A 26024-nucleotide genomic window follows, 5' to 3' on the forward strand; every position below is an offset into this window, starting at 1 on the left:
CTTAAAAAATTGAAATATGTATTGAATAGAAATTATCTTGCTCGTATATATTTAACTTTTATAAGACCCGTTATGGAATATGCATGTGAGTTATGGGATGGTTGTACTCAACAAGAAGCCGACAATTTAGAACATGTTCAGTTAGAAGCAGGGCGGTTAGTAACTGGGTTGCCCGTGTTTGCTAGTCGGGAAGCTATATATTTTGAAACTGGCTGGCAATTGCTTGTGGACAGAAGAAAATCCAGAAAGCTCAATATGTTCTATTCTTTACATAATGGGACTGCCCCTGATTATCTCTGTGATTTAATGCCCCCACTTGTTGGTCAAGTATCTAACTACGATTTGCGAAACAGTAATAATTATGTAGTACCCGGTTATAGACTAGACATAACTAGAAAATCCTTTTTCCCATCCACTACTATTGAATGGAATAGCCTTCCCCCCGACATACGTACGTCCAAAAACATAAATATTTTTAAACGAAAGATGAAGGCCAAATTGATACAGCCACCTTCCTATTTTAGTTGTTGTGATAGAAAACTTAATATCATTCATACACGTTTGAGACATATGTGCAGTTCTTTAAATTCAGATTTACATCATGTTAATATTAAACCAAGTCCCGCATGCAGCTGTGGCCACCCTGTTGAGGATAGTATACACTATTTTTTAGAGTGCGCTCTTCACAACGAAGCAAGGGAAATACTATTTTCAAAATTAGAAAGCATACCCAACTATATCAGTCCTATTCAGGACCGATAACTCTGTCGATAGATATTATCGGGTAAACAATATTGTTAAAACCAGACCAATCGTATTATACGTCTCTGTTGGAATGTATACAATAACTTTTTTTTACGCAATTTAAACTTTATATCGATGCATTGCCTGGATTAAGCTTTAAATATTGAATTAAAAAATAAATAATAATAAAATCATATTCAATGATCGAAATTCATTTAAATTAAAATTTGAATCAGAATATTTCTTTGAAATAATTATAGAAACAAATAAATATTTGAATGCCTTTTAAGCAATAAATATTTTTTTAAAGAAATTTTCATAATATTCATATTTTCCTGAAGTTTATTATGAACCATACTTCTTCTGATTTGACACGGGAAGATTTGTACATTTATGAAAACATTTGTATATCACAAAATTTAAACTCTGGTAAAACATGTATACACACTGACAGGATGTTGAATGTCACCTGGTTGCTTTTGGTTTGCACGTCTACCTGACAATATATTATGATGTAACATTATAATCCAAGTTAGATTTCACCTGTTCGGTCAACGAATCAAATTTTGAAGGTATAGAATATTTATATATTATAAATTAATTGGACATTATTTTTATTTCTCTTAGGATGAAATTTTTTTATGTTTTTGTTTTAATTTAATAGAACACAGCAATCTGATTGGTCGAATTCATCTGGTTACCTGTTTATTTATACTAGTTACCAGAAACCAGAAAAATCTGACCATTGGGATTGCTCAGTTTTATTAGTTTCCTTAGTAAACCGGAAGTTTAGTCCTTCCAAATTCAATGGTCCGGAAAAAGGTCAATAATTCTCATCTCAAGTGTGTTATACTGTTTGAGGGGTATTCTCAAGGTACGTGAGAGTGGTTTCATTGTAAAGATAATTCAATTACCGACAGACTGGTGTACTTTTATTCGTGAAAGGGGCAAGGGAAAGTAATAAAATATTGGTTGAAGCGAACCAATTGAAAATCCCCGTTAGCTACCTTGTGTTTTTTTTGTACTGGTATGGATAGTAAACCCCATATTGACAGAAACAAGTGCCTGTGCTCGTTCTGTCAATAAACGTCGTGTTATATTAAATATGATCGCAATTTTAACCGAAAATGTGTATATCGAAAGGAGTCATGACCACTGACCCAAAGGAAATGAAATATTTTTAAAAGAGTTAGGAATGGGGTTCCTCCTAGAGTAATCGTAGGAACATCGGTAATAAGATACGAAGTGAAATGCCTTATCTCACTCTGAGTCTCTGGTGTGACTGTTGTGGAAAGTAAACTTGAAATTGATAGTACGAAAATAAAACACAACGAGTACATTGTTCATACACTTGTATCCGGGATTGAGTATTTTGTAACTTCAGATTACGTAAATTACATTTTACATGTGCAGTTGAATTAGTTTTGAAAAATAAAATTATCAAGCTACATGTATACATGTGTCAATGAAAACAATGGCAATCTTCTTCTTCTGGTATTCTTTTTCTACCTCGTTGGGACAACCTCAATTGAGTAGAATTTTCTTTCTTCAATATCTACAGACAACAATAATCCGTCATCACAATAATGTCAATAATATCCATCACCACAATAATGTCGATAATATTCATCACAACAATAATGTCGATAATATCCATCACCACATTTATATACACTATATATAATATAACTCGTCTAAACATCAACCCAACAATGTTAGATCTGTAAATTTGCTTTCGCAAATTTTTAGTTCTTCCCTCGCCGGGATTCGAACCCATGCTACTGTGATATCGTGACACCAAATCGCCTGCAATGCATCCGTCCCGCTAGACCGCACGACCACCTGGGCTCTACAAAAATAGAGCTTTCGCTGGCCGTGTGTTACCTTTCCACGTCAGTTTTAATCTAGCAGCGTACTGCAGTACATGATATATAAATTATAAGGCATGAAGATGTTATATATATATATATGTGCACCATTGGTTTTTGATGGCAATCGTATCCCTCAGAGCAATCTGATCTTTGATTACCTGTATAAGCATGATTTTTTTATGGAAAGAGTCAATCAAATGGTTTACCTTTGTTTCACTATCAATGTTGACATTCTTTCCTCTTAATGGCTGAACATGCATGTCTTTTCAAAATTATATGAGAGTTTGGTGCTTCCAAATGTTGAATATGGTGCTGGTATTTGAGGTTGCAAAAACTTTTCTTTTATAAATGCCATCCATAATAGAGCTTGCAGATTTTTTCTTGGAGTGGGTAAATATACTCCAAATGCTGCAGTTGCAGGGGATATGGGGTGCATACCTATCTTTCCAAAACAATGGCAATGCTTAATTCGGCTATGGTGCCGTTTGAACAATATGAGTTCTGAGCGTTTAAACAGAAAAATTTTCATATGGGCAGACATTATGAGTAAAAAACATAAGTGTATAAAAAATTGGATTTTTTATGTAAGGAAAACGTTTTCTGAGTATAATGGAGAACATTTGTGTGTCATTACAGATTATGTTGATAGTACCTCAGTTGTCAATACTGTTATGTCTAAAATGTTTAGTAAATATGTCGAACAGTGGCAAGGCAATTTACAATCAGAGATAGCTTTATCTGGTAAAGGTGGTAACAAACTTCGTACATATAATCTATTTAAGAACAGTTTTGAAACGGAAACTTATTGTAAAATTCCAATGCCATTTTCGCAAAGGAGTTCTTTTGCCAAATTTTGATGTGGTGTAGCACCACTAAGAATAGAAACGGGGAGATTTGAAAAATTAATTTTAAAAGATCGAGTATGTGATAATTGTATGAATATTTTAGAAGATGAAGCCCATGTTATTTTATCGTGTCCTTTGTATGATGATTTTAGAACAAAATTATTTGATGAAGCAACACATTTTAATAGTGATTTTATGTCTTACGATGATAAACAGAAATTAGTGTTTTTATTTACAGATAATAATATGATTCGTAGCTGTGCCAAAGCCTGTAATCTTATTTTAAATAGACGTAGACATGTTTTATACTGTAAATAATGTTAATGTCAATATGTTTTATAATAGATGCATTCTTTATATAATTTTAAATGTTACTAGAACACACCCGCGATATTGCGGGTCCGTGACTGAATAAAAGTATATAACTATGCGTATGCCTTATTTTAGTATTTGTATTGTCATCTGATGCACAGTTTTCTCTGCTTTCAAAATCTGTCTGTTTGAACCCGTCGACCTGGAACTTATCAATTATTGATAATATTAATAATTTGGAAAACAAAAGAGCCTGGAATAGAGTATTTTTTACTCAACAGTATACAGCAATATTCTAAATACACCGTTTGATGGTGTGCCTGTCAAATGCGGACATACAGATAAGGTAATAGGTAACAGGTGAATATACTATTGGTACCGGTGTCGGACTCGATCCGGAACTTCTTAATTATTGGCAATATTAATTACGTGGAAAACAAAGGGACCTGGAGTGGTGTAATTTTTAATCAACACCATTGTACTATATTAGTTGTATATAAAGTTGAATTCTTTGATTCATCGTTTTTACGTGATGACGGCTGACAAATTGGACCTCGTAATTTTAGTATTATAGATAGTCTCTTGTAATGCTGTACAGAATGGCTCTCTTTTTATATTTATATATCTTTACATTTAATGTAATGTTGTATTATTGAGAGATGAAACTTAAATGAAATATTGAATTGAATTGAAATGCATAGTTTTGTGCGTAACCCATCTCTAGCCATGGGGCTAACTGATTGAAGATCACCACAAAGTCAAACGGTTTACTTGTAGGTTAATTAAACTGATTGCTTAAAGCGAATTTGAACTTCACTTTTCACTACCATTAATGATTAGACAAAATAAATCAGATATATTTTGTTTATCTAATAGCAATTCCCCTTTTCAAGAGATGTTTTTCATACAACGGAGAATAACTTTAATATGTAGACCCACAGAAAAAAAAAATGAATTACAGGCGGTTGGGTTTAACATCCTCATCCTTTTTTTAGCTCACCTGGTCGAAAAGATTCACCCATCATTGCTGATATGGCTAAAACAGAACATAGAGGTAAAATTCAAGTTTTGTCTTTTATCTTCATACCACTGCAGGTAGACAAGATCTGTCAGGTGGTTTAAAAAATCGATAACACATACTTGCAAATAATCGTCATTCAACTCCTTATTAAAGATAATGTCCTATTAATAGATTTTCCCAAATCGTTTGCGTTTTGGGAAACTTACGCATCAGCGGCATTGTTCCAATACCATTGACCAGACCAACAGGAAGTCGATTATTGCCTCCGCCTACCGCACTCGGTTTCATATTTCCTATTTTACAAACTAACTGGTATCTGCTTGTATTCCGCTACACTCGAACAAAGTGTTGTAGTCAGACGGTAACCAGTTTACATACTTTATTTTATTTACAACACAAATGTTGACCTGTCCATAGAAAGGCTTGTATAGTTCGCGTTTTTATTCTCCAAAATTGGACCTTCCAGAGGGGGTGCGGACTATAGAGTACAATAAGCAAGAAATAAGAGAACAAGTTCAATATCGCGGCGAGGTGGTTTGTTTACGTTCCGCCATCTTTGTTATTGATATTGTAGAGGGCGCTCTCATCATTTTTCAAACTTATAATTTTAACTCATCCATTAATAAGTTATTTCTATTTAATATCAAATTAAAACTGATAAATATAAAAACTAAACCTTTCATTACAAATTTCTCGTTTCTTTTCAATGCATTGAAATAAACTGGTATCTACCGTAAACCAGCTTAGAATTTGTAAACTACAAAACGTAATCGGTCATTGTTCATTCCGTTTTGGTGTTTCATACCGACTTATATGGCTTGTATAAGCTTAAGACCCATCAAACATTAATGTGATAGGTATATAAAAGACTGTTTTACAAAAGGATGGAACTGTTTACTTTCAAAGTCGTGTTATGGTGATATCTTTCATGTACGGATTTCGACTCTCACCGGTTAATTTCTTCTTTGATATGTGCTGTTTAAACTTCCTGTTTAAACACCGCAAGTTTCAAAATTGTTTTTTTCAAGTGAACTAAACTTATTTTAACAATCATGAAGCGTTCTAGAATCATTTTCAAGCACTTTCTACTTCTGTTTGATGATGGAAAACAGGTTTTCTCAAGAAAATAGCGCAAACGATCGCAGAGAATTTGAAATGTACAATTCAAGTCGGCACCTGGTAAAATCGGCACCTATTTGAAGTCAATGTGGATTCCAATTTTATTTTTTATAATATTTTCTATTCAATTAATTAATAACTTTTACCAAATACATAGTTTATATGTTGTTGTGTATAAAGGTAAACAACGAAACCCTTACCCAAGCTGTTGTTTTAACAATGAGACAATTAGAAAAATAAAATGGAAAACTATCAGTCCCTTTCAATAAATCAAACTTTCATGCCAAATAATTAGCAAATTTAAGGTGTTTTTTTGTTTGTTTTGGAAAGTTTAAACAGCATTAACCCAACAATCCTGTAAAATGCCGAACTGGTTAAAAAAAATGCATAAAAAATGTCCAATACCTCATATATATGATTAAAAATACACATTTAGTTGAGGAAAATAAATATATAAAATATGTACACGAACCCTCAAAAATGTGAAAGTTAATATTTTAAGACATTCCTTTCCTTCCTTCTTTTTATACGACCGCAAAAATTGAAAAATCTTTAGTCGTATATTGGTATCACGTTGGCGTCGTCGTCGTCGTCGTCCGAAGACATTTGGTTTTCGCACTCTTACTTTAGTTTAAAAAGTAAATAGAAATCTATGAAATTTTAACACAAGGTTTATGACCACAAAAGAAAGGTTGGGATTGATTTTGGGAGTGTGTTTGTTCCAACAGTTTAGGAATTAGGGGCCAAAAACGGGCCCAAATAAGCATTATTCTTTGCTTTCGCACAATTACTTAGTATAACTAAATAGAAATCGATGAAATTTTATAACACAAGGTTTATGACCACAAAAAGAAGGTTGGGAATGATTTTGGGAGTTTTGGACCCAACAGTTTAGAAATGAGGGGCCAAAATAAGCATTTTCTTGGTTTTCGCACAAAAACTTTAGTTTAAGTAAATAGACATCTATGAAATTTTTACACAAGGTGTATGACCAATAAAAAAGGTTGCGATTGATTTTTGGAGTTTTTGTTCCAACAGTTAGGAATAAGGGGCCAAAAAGGGCCCAAATAAGCATTTTTCTTGGTTTTTGCACCATAACTTTGGTATAAGTAAATAGAAATCTATGAAATATAAACACAAGGATTATTATCATAAAAGGAAGGTTGGGATTGGTTTTAGGAGTTTTAATCCCAACAGTTTAGGAATAAGGGGCCCAAAAGGGTCCAAAACTAAATTTGTTTGATTTCATAAAAAGTTGTATAATTGGGGTTCTTTGATATGCCGAATCTAACTGTGTATGTAGATTCTTAATTTTTTGTCCAGTTTCCAAGTTTGTCTACATTAAGGTCCAACGGGTCCAAACTTAAACTTTTAACAAAAATTGAATCCTTGGGTTCTTTGATATGCTGAATCTAAAAATGTACTTAGATTTTTTATTATTGGCCCAGTTTTCAAGTTTGTCCAAATCGGGGTCCAAAATTAAACTTTGTTTGATTTCATCAAAAATTGAATAATTGATTGATTTATTGTTGGTTGCTTTACGCCGCATTAGCATAAAAAGGGTATATCAAGGCGAAATTGAATAATTGGGGTTCATTATATGCCAAATCTAACTGTGTATGTAGATACTTAATTTTTGGTCCCGTTTTTAAATTTGTCAACTTTAAAGTCCAAAGGGCCCAAAATTAAACTAAGTTTGAGTTTAACAAAAATTGAATTATTATGCTTCTTTGATATGCTGAATCTAAAAATGTACTTAGATTTTTGATTATGGGGCCAGTTTTCAAGTTGGTCCAAATCAGGTTCCAAAATTATTAAAAGCAAGAAATTTTCAATTGCACAGTATTCAACAATAGCAAGAAATCCTCAATTGCATAATATTGCGCAATAGCAAGAAATCTTCAATTGCACAGTATTGTACAATAGCAACTATTTTCAAATGCACAGTATTGCGCAATAGCAAGACATATCTTCAAATGTAGTCTTGATCTATTCATTTGTCTGAAAAAAAAACCCAACCAGTTGTCATCTTCGCTTCACACACACACATATACGAATATCCATTAAATGCTAACGAGACATTTTGCATTTTAAAACTAATTATGATATGTGAAAATTAAAACTTACATAAAAAATATCCCAATATAAGAGACAGTGGCGTCATTTTTCCTCAGAGCTCTAAGCTCTTTGATTTACCTTTTACTTTTTAAAAGACTATTGCTGAAATCATCAGTTGACCCTTTATAGGAGTTTTTCCTTTTTATAACTCAACTTCTGCCTTTAAAATAAGTGAACTTGGCCGAAATCGTTATAGTATATCATAGATATGAGGTTTGGTATTTTGTACAAATGACGAGCACATCGCCTACGAAAAACCGTTCAGTGACGCTCGATTAAAAAAATAAAACCAAATAAAGTACTTAATAGAAGAGTCGTTGCCCAGGAATGAAAATTTCTAACTTTTTTAACGATAATGGCTACAGAATCTTTAAATAGCAAGTCAATAATGATATTAGTGAAATCGTTGGTCAAGAAGTAAGTTCTTAAAAGACAATATTTACTATATATTTTGGGGCTCAACATTTTAAAAACTTTAATCGATAGATAGAAACTGTATAAAGTAAAAATAACATGACAAACATTATAATTATTTTTTTAGGAAGAAGACATTGATTGAAAAGACGACTCCATGAATTTCTTCAGAAGAATCGTGAAGCACATAAAGGGTGAGGAAAATGCGACACAAGAAATTGATGAAACTCGATATAACGACCCTTGTACTCCTTCAATCACAACACAGTACTACAGGAGGTCAAGAAATACTTCAGATGAGGCTTTGATTAATGCACGTAGGGTGTCTTGCGTCCCGGGTGATAATGATGTTCATGGGATATCCCTAGATCACACTTTAAAAGTTGCCGAATCTTCCAAAACTACATCTCGTACCGGTACGTCTGATTTATATGATCTCGATTGGTCTCAAATTCTCATTAAAGAAAACTCCAATGAAGATACACTAAAAAATGGTAAAAGCACTGCATCTGGACGCACAAATTATGTTTCAAGTAATGTGGATAATAGTTATGACATGGGATATGGAGCATTTGAAAATGACAAAACTAACATAGAAGATCTTAGGCATTCAGAGTCAATACTTACTTCGTCCCAAAATGACACACCAAAACAATTAACAACTATAAAAGATGCAGTTGAAAACAAAGAGCGCGATAAATTTGTTAAACTGTTAGATGCAACAACGTCTACGAAAACGAATGTCGAAAGTTTTCATGATCGTTTCAAAAGATCAGTTCCCCAAGAAAACCAAATAGACGAAATACCAGGGGAAACAAAGTCATATATATCAACTGGTGGTAGAATATCAAATGACATCAACTGGACATTTCAGACAGAAAGAAAAACTCATAAATTGACAGAAAGACCGAATGAGGTGACGTATCATTTACCAACAGAAACAGATCGTGGTGACGAAATCCCTTTAAAGAATGTTCCACTTGTGAATAATGATAATGTTACAAGTTCAACAAATGTCAAGCTGTTGAAAGAAACTGAAGAAACAGGAATGAAATATCCTTTGAACTTAAAATCTTCTAGATCGAAGGAAAATGTTGAATTAGAATCAAGGTTGAACTGCAGAGGAGAACATGAAGTGTTCTCTAGCAATGACAATTTACCTAACACATTCTATGATCAACTCTGGTATTCCACTTCAAAACAGAATGTATCTGATGAACGGACTAGTACATGGAAAGAGAAAGAAATTATTGCAGGCATTGGAAGGTTGAAAAATGACATGGATTTATCTTATGGAAGGAAGCAATCAAATGTGAAGAAAGCTAATGAAATATCTGATTTGAATATAAAATCCGATAATACAGAAAGGAACAAACACGTCAGGAAGATGTATTCACAAAATGAACTCGTCAGCCAACTGAAAACGGAAGAAGACGATTTCACTACAACCAATGTTGAACATTCAAGTCATTACATTTCCGCCCAAGACACCAACAGTTGTATCAGCTCACAGGATGATCATTCATTGGAGACTGAAATAAAACTTAACACATGCGTAGATATGTTTAAAAAGTTAGATTGTCGTTTTGAAACGACAGAAGTAGAGGATGTTACAAAGACTTCATGTGACGCTAATAGTTGTATCGAAAACAATGCTGTTCAGTATCAAGAAACAATTGTTGATATGTCAGGAGTAAACACGAGAGAAGTTGGAGTTGGAATGATTAATGGCAGAAAAATATCTCAAAAGGAAGAATATTGTGTTAAACCGAAAGTAAACATGCGTGATTCTACTACCACTGATCGTCTTGAAAAAAGATCGCAAATGTCACTAGGCAAGACTTGTAATGAAGTAATGGATTTAGAATTTTCTAAACTCGCCATAAGGGACGTTGTTGCTACTAGTGATCTTAATGCTAACATTCAGCCGCCTACTGAACATTCACAGCTTGATTTTGATCATGAGAGGGATACTGGTCATAGCACTTTAAAAGAAGAATTAGATCTAAATGAACATGGTGCAGTTACTTTAGGTAGAGGAAATATAAACAGCGGTGCGGATAAAATGGTAAAAAGCGTCAAAGACAATTTAATAGAAAGGGAAATATCTACTGAAAATGCATTATACAAAAATGGTTTCGAAATAAGCAGCACCATTGAAATGAAAGAACCAGAACACAAAATTTTTAAAGAAGAAAGTTCTAAAAATCCAAAGCAAAACACGTTGGCACAACAATCTAATACTACCAAAACGAACTATCTAAGTATTGTAGCCAGTTCTGAAAGTGAAAGTAAAAGCTCACAGATTAAGCAAGAAATAACACCATTTAAAGGCAATGATCAACAAAGCGATGTATCTGGCATGTTGAATAGTGCATGTAGAAAGCAAAAGTCAATTGAAGAGGTTTTGACTGCGGAAAGTGATGTTCATGCTGGCCCTCGTGTCAAGGAACAGTCAAGCTTGAATAAAGCTTATACAAAACCACACTTGAATGCAATGTCTGTTGACATAGAAATGAAAAAGCAAATGGAGAAATTTGATCTGCGAAACGAATCCGTAAATAAATCTAAACAGGATCAACAACCTAAAAATAATATTTCCGCTCAAGACACTCAAACTAATATCAGCCCACTGGATCAAATTTCCTGTAAAACTAGACAAAAACCATTTTCCATGAGAGATGAAATACACCGAACTGTACTACAACCGTGTAAAGAAGTGGTGAATAAAACAAATCGCTATTTGACAACTGAGAACGTCGCAAAACCTAAACATGATGCCAGCAGTTGTATTGAAACACCTTCTGTCGGGTGTCAAGAGATATCAAGATCATCTAATATAAGTGAAAAAGGTTTTCGAGTGAACATTGATGGTATAATCTATCAAAATCATGAATGCAATAGTTTATCGAATTCGAAACCATATGATGTATCCAATCAGAAGTTATGGGTTGAGGACTTAACGAACATGTCAAGTGGTCAGGTGTCTAAACACGTATCTGAATTTAAAATATCTACCGATGAACGGAAGAATGTTATTGCGTCTTGTGATCATGACAGTACTGTACAAACGTCTGTTGTACAAAAACCAAAAGGTAGCTGTCTGGAGTATAAAAGACTGAAAACAAAGCCATCAACAGCAGAATCGACTGTTCAGAAGGAGCCTGCATCTACAGTTACTATCACTTCAGAAAGTGTAAATATAGTTAAAAAAACTGAAAAGAAAAAGAATTCTGAAAAGGACGAACCAATAAAGAAAGAAACAACTACTGAAAATGTTAGGAAGCCTCAAAAATTAATTCTTGAAATTTTCAATTGTGATAAGTTTGACTATCAAAGGTTTTTAGAAGATAGAATAGGAATTCCGGTTGAATATACTATTGAAGACATTATTAAGAAACAAAATAGTATAAATCTTATTGTCAAATTTCCAAGTAAAACATCGAGCAGAAAAGTCACTGAAATATTGCATTTGAGTAACCGTAAGTGCAAGACTATGGTTATGTGTTATGTTTACGAAGAAAAAAGTACAACAAACAAAATGCAGAGAAAGGTGAAAACAGAAGCATCACGCAAAAATAGTTGTGAAAAATATGTCACTAGGGGAACAACACCAGAAAAGCAGAAAAAGCCAACAGATCAGAGTCGGAATCAAACGAAACCCTTGTCAGCAACAAAATCAACTGCTATCAAAATTGACAAACAGAGAACCGATACCAATTTCGAAAGCGCAGCAAGCGGTAATCATGCAAACATAAAAACATCTAATGGTGGAAAGTGTGATATGTTTTACGATTTAGTTGACGAACAAAGCGTCCAAAAGAATACCAAAATAGAACCTGAAATCAAAACTCAGATTTTCGAAAAGTCAAGCACAACAAATGTGCAAAAACAAAAATGTATATCCATTAATCAAACTGTCACAACCAAAAGAGGAAAACAATTAAAAGAAAAAACAGATAATGAAAATAATGTTGGAATTAAAAATTCCATGAACCTGACTGAGGCAAAGTCGAAATCCGGACATGTTGACACAGGAGCAACCTTACACACGAAATGTCCATCTGATGAAATAAAAGTTAAACAAAACATGGATATAAGTGAGGCACATAGTGAAACTACACTTAACACGCCCTTGACTGTTAAACTCGCTGACAAAAATAAAATTAAGAATCAATACCCTTCGGTTAATGCTGTGGCAGAAAAGAAAGTGATTGCCCTAGGTCAAGGCAATAACAAATGCAAACCACAATGTATAGAAATCGAAATCTATAACCTTTCAAAGAGAGAATCGAATTTAGAACATTTTTTGAATTTCCGACTTCAAAAGAAATTTGAATTTAGCATCAAGAGTACGGAAGAATTGCAAAATGTTATTTTTCTGTCTGTGGAATTCCCCAGCACAAATTCTTCAAGGAAAGCTATGGTTTTACTCGAGAAGAGTAACACACTGACTGGAACCAACATTAAATGTCATATCGATCAGAAAAGAAAACAGGAGATTCAACAAAAGTTGCGAAACAAAAGGCTATCGGATATGGCAAGCCAACACGCAGACGTTGCAAAACAATATATTGACAATCACGATACACAACTTAAAGAATTGACAGAATGTTTAGGCAAGTTTACGGATAAGAAACCCAAATTTCAATCAATAGACAACTTTAATAAAAAGAAGAAAGAGAAGGAAACATTAACTTCAAAAAAGAAAGAAATGGAAAGTCAAAAATCTGAATTTCTATTTTTTATAAAGTCATTCCTCTGCAAGTTAGAAAAACTTCAAAACTCTTCCTTTGATGAACAGGAATTGTTGGAGCTCGAAACCTGTTTTAAATCTGAGTGTAACAGATTTGCCGCTGCACTTCCCATATATGCATGCAGAACAGGAATTTGTACAACGATTAATACAGATCAAACATCCGTTATTTTAGGTGAGACAGGATCAGGAAAAAGTACACAAGTCGTTCAGTATCTTTATCAAACAGGCTTGTATTCAGAAGGAATTATTATTTGCACCCAACCCAGAAAAGTAGCTGCAATTAGTCTGGCAACTAGAGTGGCAAAGGAGATGTCTTCAAACGTAGGTAACTTGGTAGGATATCAAGTCGGTATGAACTCCAAAAAATCAAAAGATACCAAAATCCTATACGTCACAGACCATGTACTTCTAAATGAATGCCTGAGAGATCCCAATCTAACATTGTTTTCTTGCATAATTATCGATGAAGCTCATGAAAGAAGCATATTCACTGATCTTTTACTAGGAATGATAAAGAAATGTCTGCCGTCTAGGCCAGACTTGCGTGTTGTAGTAACATCTGCTACCATCGACCCAGATGTTTTTGTTCGTTTTTTCGGTGAATGTCCGGTATTGTCTGTTTCCGGTAGAACTTTTCCTGTCGACGTGGAGTGGTCAGAAGAAGCATTTGATGATAATTATGAAAAAAGGACATTAGAGAAAGCTATCGATGTCCACCTAAGAGAAGACAAAGGAGATATATTAGTTTTCCTAACGTCTCCATTAGAAGTAGAAAAAAGTTGCAAACAATTTGAAGAAAAACTTCGAAACTATCATGATTTTATATGCCTTCCTTTACATGGAAAATTACAAGCAAACGAACAACAACGAGTGTTTACCCCTGCACCACATGGAAAACGAAAAATTGTATTTGCCACTAACAGTGCTGAAACTTCCATTACGATACCAGGAATCAAGTACGTTGTAGATTCCGGTCGAATAAAGGAAATGCAATTTGATCCTAAAAAGAACATAAGTTCATTGGTTGTTACATTGGTGACACAAAGCTCTGCAAATCAAAGAAGTGGTAGAGCTGGAAGAACCGCTCCTGGAAAATGTTTTAGGCTTTATTCAGAGAGCGAATATAAAGAAATGAATGTATGTTCTACTCCAGAAATATTACGTGTTAATTTAGGACAGGCAATTCTAAAGCTAATGGAATTGGGTGTTGATCCTATTTCATTTGATTTCGTAGAATCACCTCCAAGGGATCAACTGACAAATGCTATGGAAACGCTTGTGTCAATTGGTGCAGTAGCAGATGGGATACTGACAGACGTTGGAAAATGGATTGCAAAGTTACCTTTTGATCCTATATTTGGAGCATTTATACACGATGCAATTGAATGTCATGTTGGTATCGAAGCTCTAATCTTGACGGCTTGTTGTGGCTCTGGAGGGTCGCTCTTTTACCGATCTGGTAATCTAGAAGAGAAAACAAATGCGGATAAAATGAAAATTAGATTTTCTCATTTAGGTGGCGATGTCATGACAATGTTAAATGCATATAGAGAATGGCATATCCAACCGGAGAATTCTAAGGGTAAATGGTGTGCAAAGAACTATGTAAATGGGAAAACAATAAAAGCCGTGAGAGAAACTGCTACCGAAGTGCTTTCAATTCTTCGCAAGGAATTACAAATCAAGTTGGAATTTAAGTTAAGTGATCCAGAAAAAGTCGACCTCATGTTACAAAAAATGATTTTCAAAACTTTCAAGCACAATATATGTCACTATTTAGGACACGAGCGAGCTGGTTATCATGTCATACATAAAGCACACGATGTTTGTCTATTTCCATCTTCATCCTTGCCTTCTCTGGGACTGAAGCCAGAATGGTTAGTCATTGAACAAGTTTTACATATAAATCGAGACTATTGTGTCAATGCTACACCAGTACCAGTTGAGTGGATTGAGGAAGGATTAGAGGAAGGTTGGCTGAAACCGTTTGATATGGAACGAGTTGAAAAACAAAAGGTAATGTGTCTTGGTGCGTACGGAATGGGAGAACAAACTTTCAGAGATTTTGTTGGACCTCGCTATGCAAAACTAAAGGACTTCGAGACACAGCTTAAGGAGATTGCGGATGGAAGTTTTGTAATACTTGATACAGATGGTAAAACGGGCGAAATTTGTCTGTATTCTACAAAATATGTAACGCCAGTATTGATTCAGCACGTCGACAACGCATTGAACGCATTGAGAAGAAAATTCCAGGATGAAAAAAGTGAACAGTATTTGAGTTCTTCAAATCAAGGAACTCGTATCGTTATATCAGCCGGTTGTAATGTAGCAGATGTTCTCATGCCAGACGAGTTTAAAACAGTCATAATAGTCGGTGATCCTCTCAACACGCAGTGGCTTACTGAAGAAGATATAAGAAATGAGTTTGAGTTATATGGCCACATTGAATACATTGAGAAGTTTTATTTTACCAAGAACAAGAGAAATTGGGGAAAAATTACCTTTACGACTACTACAGAAGCTGAATATGCAGTAGAAGAAACAAAAGAAGAAGAGATTCGTGCTCTACCAACTGGAAATGCAAGACTCCAAAATGAACATCGTTTTCGTGTGAAATTCGAATGGTGTCGTCGTAAATCTAAAGGGTCTGCCTTTGTAGAATTTAGCGAACAAAGAATTGCTTATCATATACTCCAAGACTGCAGAGCATTGATGATAGGAGGAACCAAAGCAAAACTTAATCACAGTAAAAGAGGAGGAAGTCAGATATTTATCAACAATTTAAACAGATTTGTGAATGAAGCGGTATTGAGACATAGCATTGTTACGAACTTTGATATTGATGATGATCATATTGTTGCAGCTTCATTCATTCGCGAGAGAGTTCAGACGTCAAGAGCAGAACTAGACTTAATCCAACAACGACTCCGTGCCCATCTACAAATGCATGTTAAGGAAGGAAAATATGATCTTTTTGTAAAACCACCCAAAGATCAAGATTTCACCTTTCTTGCCTTTGCCTCTTTTTCAAAGATAGAAGAAGGACAAAATGCAAGTGCGTATGTGCAGGAAAATTTTAGACCAAATGAGGAAATTATAAATACATCTATAACGCTTCAAGCCTCAATACTTGTTTACAGAGCCATATTTGAAAAATGTAACGACGTACTATTTAAAGCTATTACTACTTTGAATCAACAAGAAGGGATCGAAATTCGCCATAAAATATTAAGAAACGGAAACTGTAAACTTGATATGAATTGCGATCATGTTGACACATTACGAAGGGTCAGACGAAAACTTGACAAAATTGTTCAGGGCAAAAGAATGACAAAACAAGACTTTCCAAATATACAGGAACTTTTCACGAGAGCCGGGAAGTATGAAATACGGAATATCATGTCACGGACAAGCTCGTTGATAATAGACGATTATCGCATACTTGAAATATCGATTTACGGCGAAAAGGAGCAGCAAAACGACACGTTTACATTTTTAAAAGAGTACTTGTATAAATTGAGTCAAGGCATTAACCGAAATTTATCTCTGAAAGGTGCAGATAAGCCATTCGGTGTTATAAAAGAAATGTTTTTACGATTTGGTATAGATCTAGGAAAAATGAAACGTGATATCAGAGGTCTTAACCGTTTACAGATTAATTTACGTCATCATAGTATAGATATAAACGGCACGTCTGAAGCTGTTGAAAAGACAGTGGTCGAAATAAATGGTGTGATTGATCATTTGAGAGAAATGCAAAACTGTGAGCACATTGAGAACGAAGAACACCAATGTGCTATCTGCTTCATGGAAATAGAAGATGGGGAAATGTACCGTTTAGAATCTTGCGGTCACCCTTTCTGTAAGACTTGCATTGTTCCACAACTTGAATCAGCAGTTGGAAACAGTGACTTTCCCTTGGAATGCTGCAAAGAGAGTTGTGGTGAATTATGGTCATGGAAAGACATTACAAAATTATCATTGCAATCAGGAATGACAATTAACAACGTAGTCAATCGAGCCACTAGTTCTTATATTGCAAGAAATTCAAAGAAATATAAATATTGTACTTCGCCAGAATGTCCTAGTGTTTATCGCGTGACAAAAATGATCAATGAATTCAGTTGTGGTGAGTGCGGGGTGAGGATTTGTACAGCTTGCCACGCCCAGTCCCATGATGGTCTATCATGTGACAATATGAAAGAATTAAAGGAGGATACTTCTGGAATAGCAATATGGCTAAGAAAAGATCCCAAAAATCGTAAACTTTGTCCCGGCTGCGGTTTACCAATTGAAAGGTCATTTGGATGCGACCATATGGAATGTACCAAGTGTCGTAGACATTTTTGCTGGGTATGTCTAGCACATTTTAGTTCTAGTGGGGATTGTTATGCTCACCTTCGTAATATACATGGTGGGTATGGAGGATGATACTAATTTGTGTATTAACTGTTATTGTGCAAACTCTGTCTGTGTGGTATTTTCAGAGATCAAAATCAGTAAACGTATTTCAACAGCAGAGGAGAGTTATGACATAATTATTGTAACCAGAGATCTATATAAAATGTGACATCTGGTATTTTTTGGGCACTGTTGTAGAAAGTGTCTTCTGTAAAATTTACATTCATGATTTTGTGTCTTTATGAGGTTTGTTTTTAGCGCAAAGATATTCATCCCGAAAAATTGCTATTTACGCAGTGTGGTAAAATGCTTTATATTGTCATTTTCGAAATTCGTGGGAAGGTATAAGTTTGCATAAGAGGCATGGCGAATTTCCCCTGTATTCATTTTTCTCTAACTGCCGGGTTAAAAGCGAAAAGTATCTTGAACGTTTTGGAATTTTGAATTCTAACGTTGGACGAAATAAATTACAAAGTCTTTTTAAACAAGTTTATCATATTAAAGACAATTTTGAAACAAAATATGCAAATCTTAAGGGAATGTCTTTTGCGTAAATTTCGGCATTTCAAAGACAACAATATAAACCAAAATGAATTTGAAATTGAATTTGCAACACAGAACACATGCAGCAGATCTTCCGATTTTGGAAAAAAACCCAAATATTATTATATTATTATTATTTATTTTTAAGTACATTGTGTGACTTTGACTTCAGTCTTTTCCCACCTGTCTGATTTAGTCAAAACTGTTCGGAAATACTCCCTGCTGTTTAAAACTGCAAAGTACAGACATAAAGCTGCGATATTGTCAATTTAAGTAAATATTGAAAGACTATTTTATTTTTTTTTATTTTGTGAAACGAGTTCATGGGGAATGTCACCATATACTTGCTCAATCATTTTGAGGGTTTTACGGATAGGAGTCTGATGCAACTAAATTTTACCACATTTGGTAATTGGGAAATTTCTGTTTTTTTTTAAAAACACCGGTTACTTGAAATCACTTTGAAGAAGTGGGTAATTGAGTGGATTCTATTTCATGTTCGAATTTGCTTTTTGTCCTAAATATTTTTTCAAATTTTTCTATTTTCTATTTGTCTTAAACTTTTCCTTTTTGTTTTTTATTTGACTTCTTGTCTGTCGCTATCGTTTTGAATTGCTTTTTCCATCTTAATGTTGATTTCTGTCTGATGCTTTTCGTATGATTAAATTGTGTTCAAAACATTTCCTACATAATACCATGATTGTTTACTATTTTTTTGATGTTTTTCTCACGTGGATAATATAATGAAAAATACGATAAACATTGAATGTTTAAGAGTTCTAGGGTAAATAAACTAATATTGAAAATTCGTATGAACAATAAAATTGTTATCACAAAATTCAGTGTAGTTAGCTAATAGATATTTTTTATTCAGGAGTTTTTGTGCGGAAATTTGGTTGTTCCTACCTGTGAATTTTGTATTTGACAATTTTAACATTTTTATAATTGTACCACGAACAGTTGAATGAAAGAAATAAGTTACAGCAATCTTAAAAATATGTGTCCACGATTAATAAAACGCAAGGAATGCATTTGTTACTTAAAAGGTCGATAAAACATTTAAAAACAATCAAGAACATTTGGCCTAGAGACGACGTGTTTTTTTTTTAAATTCCAATTTCAATTAAAGATTTTGTTTAACTTGAACCTAAACATCAAACATTTAATTTAGGTCAATTTTCAAACGATCAGAAAAGCTTAATATCTGATAGTTTGTCGTACATATGTTGATTTCAAATATAAAATAAAAAATTAAAAGAGTATTATAATGATTTATAAGAAGAGGGTTGATTTAAATAAACCTTGAATTTCAGCATATAAGTGCCTGGGTGTCATAATTATGATCAGTTATTAATTGCTTTTGTTTTTTGTAATAAATTATGAAAATAACTAACACATCATGTCTTGTTTGATGAACGCCAGATATTGACTAATTAAGTTGACTAGCGCATTCAGAAACAGAGACCAAACCATAGAACACAAACGATCAATATAATACTAATGTCCGTTGTATATTAACATTATTAATGTTTTAACGTTAACAACAACATTTCTTTGTTTCTAGCAGATAAGCAATGTGCAGTTTTATATCTATATAAGTTTACTGAAAAATCCGTCGTTATAAGTACGATGTCCTTGACCTCATTTTTGTATGATTCAACGACTTTTGAAAAAAACAATTTTTTTTGTCTTATGAATTTTTCTCTTATTATGAGATAAAAAGATAGTCATATACTGTATAAAAGTATCCTTGAAACGTCTGCATGTCCATCATACAGGATTCACTTGACCTCAACCTCATTTTATGGATCAGTGATCAAGGATTAAGTTCGTGATTATAGGTCCGTTTTTCAAATGAAGTATATGTGGTGTGGGAATAACTATAAAGGGTATATGTCAGTCGGGCAGGATTCAGCTGACCTTGACCTCATTTTTATGGTTCATTGGTCGTTCAAGTTTTTGTATTTTGGTCTGTTTTTAAAGTACATGTACTATAAGCAGTAGGTAAACTATATTTGATGTATGAAAATTAATTGTTGTAATGTTTCTAGCATTTATCATCTGACCTTCATCTCATTTTTATGTTTCATATGTCACTGTATTATTTTTCGGTTTTGGTCTGTTTTTCAATTATAAGCAAAAGGTCAAATATATTTTGTGCATAACAAATTGTAAGGAATATAAAATGTCTTTCTGACAGCATATGTCTAACCTGAGTTTATATGATGCTTTTTAATGCTTTTTTTCTTCAAGACTTTCAACATAAAAACAATGGTCAGTAAAGCAAGCGAGACATTTCAGTGTGTGGACTCTTGTTGCTTTTCAAAAGCTAACGATCTATAAAATTCGGCACCGTACCCGAAATTCGAAAACAGCCTGAGTCTTTTTTATCAACAATAAAAGAATGAATATTTTTTGGTCGAATTTACCTTATGGATTCGTAACATATATTTATTTGTATATTCAGGTGAGTTAGAAAATTTCATGATACATCATAAGAAGGACGAAAATTATCCTACGGTCCCAAACAAAGATATACACGACGAGTTGGAAAATGTATACACCATAACAAGGGCTTAAATGATCCTACGGTCCAAAAAAAAAGAGGAAACTTTACAATAGAGAACGATAGTTCTTGTCTTTTGACATAAAGGAGTAGGTTCAGTAAGACCCCTTTTTGGCCCAAAAATAAAGCAGGTTTACAAAATTTTGAAAATGTAATCATTGAGCTATTTACCGGAAAGTAGAATGCTTCTGCTACATAAATACAGAGACATTTAGTATACATATCTCTGATAAATATGGGCTGGTTTTGACGATACAATGTACATATATCGGGTACTAGCATCATTTAGTAATCAAAATGACTGAAATCTGCACAATTTTAGCATTTTAGTTAAATTTTAGACGGTTTCCGTCTTAAATGAAAGTGGCCGCATTCGAGTTCATTCATAATATTGAAATGCAAGTTGTATTTGGTGATAATACATAACATATATAAAGGTGGATGATAAACACGGATGCGGCCACTTTCATTTTTGACAAAAACCATCTGAGAAGTGACGTTTTTTGGAATATTTGACAGATTTTTCATATTTAAGCTTGAATTGGGGCGGTTTTAATGACTAAAGCAGTTAAAATCTGTCTCAAACACTAATTTAATCAATTGAAATGGACACATAAGTGTTTAAAAAGTCCCAAATCTTTCGTTAGATGAACTTGACATTTGAGGCCAAAATCGGTCCTCACCGGACCTACTCCTTTTTCTAGAGATTGTTTTGTTATTGAAAAAATGAAATATCCAAATCTTGGAAAAGGAATGTTATTGCTGTTAATATTACATTTATCTAGAGGAAATGTCCTAGGTTAAATTAATCAGTTTAGTGAGAGATAGTTGGAATTTTTAGGGATGGGGAAAAAAAGCACCAAGCCGGTAACGTTGAGCGTTATTGAATTTGTCAATTATTAAATGAAATTTAGACGGATCTTTACTGAGTTTGACCAGAGACATATTATATACACAGTATAGTATGTCTCTTGTTTGTGTATATATGCATCTGGGTTAACCAAGTAATTATATGTTAAATTTTTAAATGGTGGTGCTTCTGAGTGGAATTTTCATTTAATGTGGCTTCTGCCATTATTCTTCTGAACTACTCGATTGTATCTGACAGTGACGGATCCAGAGGGGGCGTAGAGGGCGTACGCCCTCCTTTGCTTGGACTTTTTTTGTTGTTAACTGATTTATCAGACAAGACTTCGAGAACTTTGCCATTTCCCGTGTATCTATTTTTTATTCTTTTCTATAATGATATGTTTGCTGGTATTTACTGATTTATGTCAAACTCATGTGATTCGCTAGTGTGTCGTTGACCAGTTCGCCGTAAAAACGTCACTAAGTCATTTTGAAATTCAAATTACAATAACACATGGATAGACTGAGGATTGAGCAAGAACGTATTGACTTCTATTTCACAATTCACGAGACAGAAAGTTATACTCTAGTCTATTTCACTTTTATGATACAAATTTCCACAGCAATATTATTTACCTACGAAAACATGTTTAACCCCAAACGCCCCAGCCTATTTTAACTAGAAATAACATAGCTGAATGATGATCCCTAGTCAGTATAAGCTCTAGATAGATTTTAAGTCTAAGGAACGAACTATTAAAAATTTGTTTGAGGAGGCAGTCTGAGATATATATTTGAAAAAAAAGAATCTGACTCTGGTTTTTGCCTTTTAAGAACAAAAACTCTGGCCGTATCTGGATTGAAAACAATAATCTTGCTATTAGAAATGAAAGTTTCCAACAGTAGTATTTAGCATTGAATAAACATTATGAAATGAAAAACGGGTGTATTTTTTTTGGGGGGGGTAGGTGTTTTCATGTGTGATATGTTAAATACTTTTTTTAAGACCAAACTGCAAACGGCTGCTGGATGTGGCCTTTATGTCTCTATTTGTCGACCGTCATTCATGAACTCGTTGTTATTTTAGACTCAATCGTAGCCTTTGGATAATTTGGAACCCCTCACTTCCCTTAATTTTGTTGGGTAAGACATATCAACCAAACATTTGGATAAAAATTGCTTGTGTGTCTTTCTAAACTCGTGTCGGTCGTATTGTAAATTTCATTGAATAGCAGTGGAGGATCAGAACTTTTCCTAAGAAAAAGGGGGGCGCTCCAGTCATGCTTCAACAATGATTCCCTATATTATCAACCAAATTTTCCCCACAAAAGGGGGGGCCTGGCCCCCCAGCCCCCCCCCCCCTGGATCCGCTATGAATAGGCCGGCGTATATCTGGTTTACAAAAAAAGAAACATATGAGGTTATTCTAACTTAACATACAACAAACGAGAATTTTCCATGTCTATTTTTTACTGACAATTCCCACATGAATACTGCAGAACATTGCTTGGGATCCATACTATCATTTTATGATAGACAATTAATAGGAAGAATACAGAATAAAAAATGTCCAACCCTTACACTTTACAGCAACTATAAAATATGAATGCCCAAATTAGAAACCGTTTAAAATGTGCATTTTACACTTATTTGATGTTTTCTAGCTCCTAAAAGGTCCCAGAACTTTTTCGCCTCGCTCAGTTCGGCAATCTTTAAAAATTTCGTTCACTTTCTAAAATCCTGGATCCGCACCTGGTATCGAATGATACGTCGTCCTGTAAATAGCCATACCAACAAGTAATGGCCAGTAATTTCTATTTCTTAAAAGAACGAAATACACAAAAGAAAATACAATCTAATACGTTTATACTACTAATAAAACTTGAAAATGAGTTCATATCATATGACATTTTTTTTTAATTCCAAACAAAGACGGATGTACAGATACCGTTGAAAGATACAATACAGTTCAGTGGCGTAGCTGGGTCATTTTTACGTGTACACCCGAACCTTGGCGAGGGGTATGAGGTTTCCCAACCGCTCAATGATAAAGCACCTGCTGGTAGTGGGTTCGAAAGGGACGACGCCCGCGAAAGCTATGAGAATGAGATACCAGATACCGTAATGATTCCTGTCAGTAAAAAATCATTGATAGCACCATACTTTTGAATGTAAATGGTTTATTTGTTTTTGGTTAAATTTTGTAATTTGTTAACTTTATAATCATCGTGTTAACCTGGAAGCTAGCATAATGGTCATTGGTTTTAGAGAAAACGTCCAAACTAATATTACTTTAAAATAAGTTTAAAGGGTGCAGTGAGTGAGCATACAATCGACAAAAACACCTTTTAATGAACACTAAGAGGTGCAATATGAAAAATTATGGAACACCTAGGATTTCTTCCCACAAAAAGTGAATCAAAATATATCGTTGATTTAAAGGGATTTAAAAAAAAATCTTAAATTTTCTTTTGATATTTTTTTCTTGATCTGGAATATTTCACGACAATCTATGAAGGTTTATAAATAGAGCATGTAAAACAATTAATTGCGTAAAGAAAAGTCCGGCTATCTGTCTATCAGAAAAGAACAGAAAAATGAACGAAAACAAATGCTTTCCAAATTTTAGCTTTATAGACATTAGTCATAGAAAAAGCTTCTTTGGCATTTTCATAAAATTCGATGAAGGTTCGACAAGTAGTTAATGTAATTGAGAAATAACTAAATGTAAGCCCAAACTGCGACCACTTATTAATTGCAGAAAGAAATACATTTTGTCCTTAAAATGCAGGAAAATTGAAGATATAATTGCAATCTAAATATTGACGCCGCTTTGTCTCTCTTTTGGGACATAAATCACAGGGTCGACAAAAATACAAACAGAATTTCAAATCTGAGCAGATAGTGAATTGCTTTAAATATAAGAAAAGTACGTAGAATTCATAGTTGATTTAGACTTTTACAAAAGATTCGAACAAATATATTAAATGATCTATTTGAGAAAAATTAGTCCCTTTTTATTCAAAATTTCAATCCATTGAAAAAAGAAGCACAAGGCTGATGTGCTTTTGACCAGCTTTCTTATTCTAGGTCGATTATTTTTTTTATTTTCAAAATTCAAGTGTACGCCCGGGCGTTTTGACGTAAACGTAAGACAATAATTTACCATCAAAGTTTATATGACTTTTACCTGATAAAATTATATTTGACTATCAATTAAGTATTTCGAAAGGTATTTAAGAAGATTAATTTTGACGATCACCCATGACGGTCTAAAAACTGATAAATCATAAAGAACAATAGTTGCAGTTACAATAGAAAAGTTCTGCTATTACATTTAAACAATAGTAGCATCTGCAACAAAAATAAATAGCATTTAATCATCTATAATTAACATAAGAAAAACAATGCACTGCAATTTTCGGTTTCTACGCAGTTTCTGTCATTTATGGAACGTGATGGGTTGTATATTACAAACTTACTCTTCGGTGTTAGTGTTGATTGATTGTCAGAAGGAAGGAAATCGAAAGTAGGCTTGTGCATCAAACTTATATATAAATAATACAGGAAATCTTATTGGTCATTTGATGTGGTAAACAACAGAAGTACACATCCTTATGTTGTCTAGGATCTTTATAAAGTAATTTTCTCCATGCTTGTTACATAACATACAACAACTCACTGACAAATATAAAATTAAATAGGTTAAAAAAGAAGGCGTCAAACCAAGGACTTAAATAGATATATACGTCCCTGGTCAAACGTAGAAGACTTTTAGTAAATAAATGTAAGTGTGCAGATATTACTTTCTCTATTAATAAATGGATAACATTTCATATTGTTTACCACAAGCAGCTGTATCAGTAAATAAGTTAACATATTTACATAGACTTATCTACTGAGACCAGATTATAAATGAACATGATGAACCACAGGCACTTGTTTCTTTCCATAGGAAGGTTGACTATCCATATTTATTATGGATAGTTGATCTTCCTAAGGATGGAAACAAGTGCCTGTGTTATTATAGCACTGAAAAGAACAGACCATACTCATTGTTGAAGGCCTCACAGTGACCTATAGTGGGCCACCTATAGTTGTTAATTTCTGTGTCATTGCCTCTTATGAAGAGTTGTCTCATTGGCAATCATACAACATCTTTATTATGTATCATAAGTTCAAGATAATCATGATAATATATCATTTAACTTCTTCAGAATAATGAATTTTATCAAATTATCATGTACTTAATATATTTCCTTAACTTTTATATCACTTTCAAACTCTAAATGGTGCACATGATGTTACTAATTCATTTATTATGACGGTAATGTGTTGCATTTCCATAATTGACATATTTGACCTAGATAAGACAACCGTTCATGCTGGCTGTTCAAACCCCTTCCTCTGAAAAATCACAGTGCCAGTAGTTTGCTTCTTTACAAACAAAAAGGGAGGT

General features: G+C 33.7%; 2 protein-coding genes across 5 annotated transcripts in view; both read left to right on the forward strand.

The window, feature by feature from the left end:
• The window catches only part of LOC134686734 (protein phosphatase 1H-like), a 60049-nt gene that overhangs the window by 13922 nt on the left and 20103 nt on the right, over positions 1-26024 (forward strand). Inside the window, exon 1 of one of the 4 annotated variants that reach the window (XM_063546472.1) lies at positions 25055-25094. The exons of 1 other annotated variant lie outside the window; for it this stretch is intronic. The gene's annotated coding sequence lies outside the window, so the exon portion shown is untranslated. Of the gene's footprint in view, positions 1-25054; positions 25353-26024 lie in introns of those variants that run through there. 2 more of the 4 variants (XM_063546463.1, XM_063546455.1) reach the window with 2 other exon arrangements.
• On the forward strand, positions 10472-17785 carry LOC134686725 (uncharacterized). Its single transcript, XM_063546434.1, has one exon. The coding sequence runs from the start codon at positions 10510-10512 to the stop codon at positions 17635-17637; it is 7128 nt and encodes a 2375-aa protein (XP_063402504.1). The 5' UTR covers positions 10472-10509; the 3' UTR covers positions 17638-17785.

Source organism: Mytilus trossulus, chromosome 1 (assembly GCF_036588685.1).
Source record: "Mytilus trossulus isolate FHL-02 chromosome 1, PNRI_Mtr1.1.1.hap1, whole genome shotgun sequence".
Taxonomy (NCBI): Eukaryota; Metazoa; Mollusca; class Bivalvia; order Mytilida; family Mytilidae; genus Mytilus; species Mytilus trossulus.

Bases quoted from the DNA above. Each gene is read 5' to 3' on its own strand.
- LOC134686725 (XM_063546434.1), top strand. From the start codon at position 10,510: ATGGTAAAAAGCGTCAAAGACAATTTAATAGAAAGGGAAATATCTACT.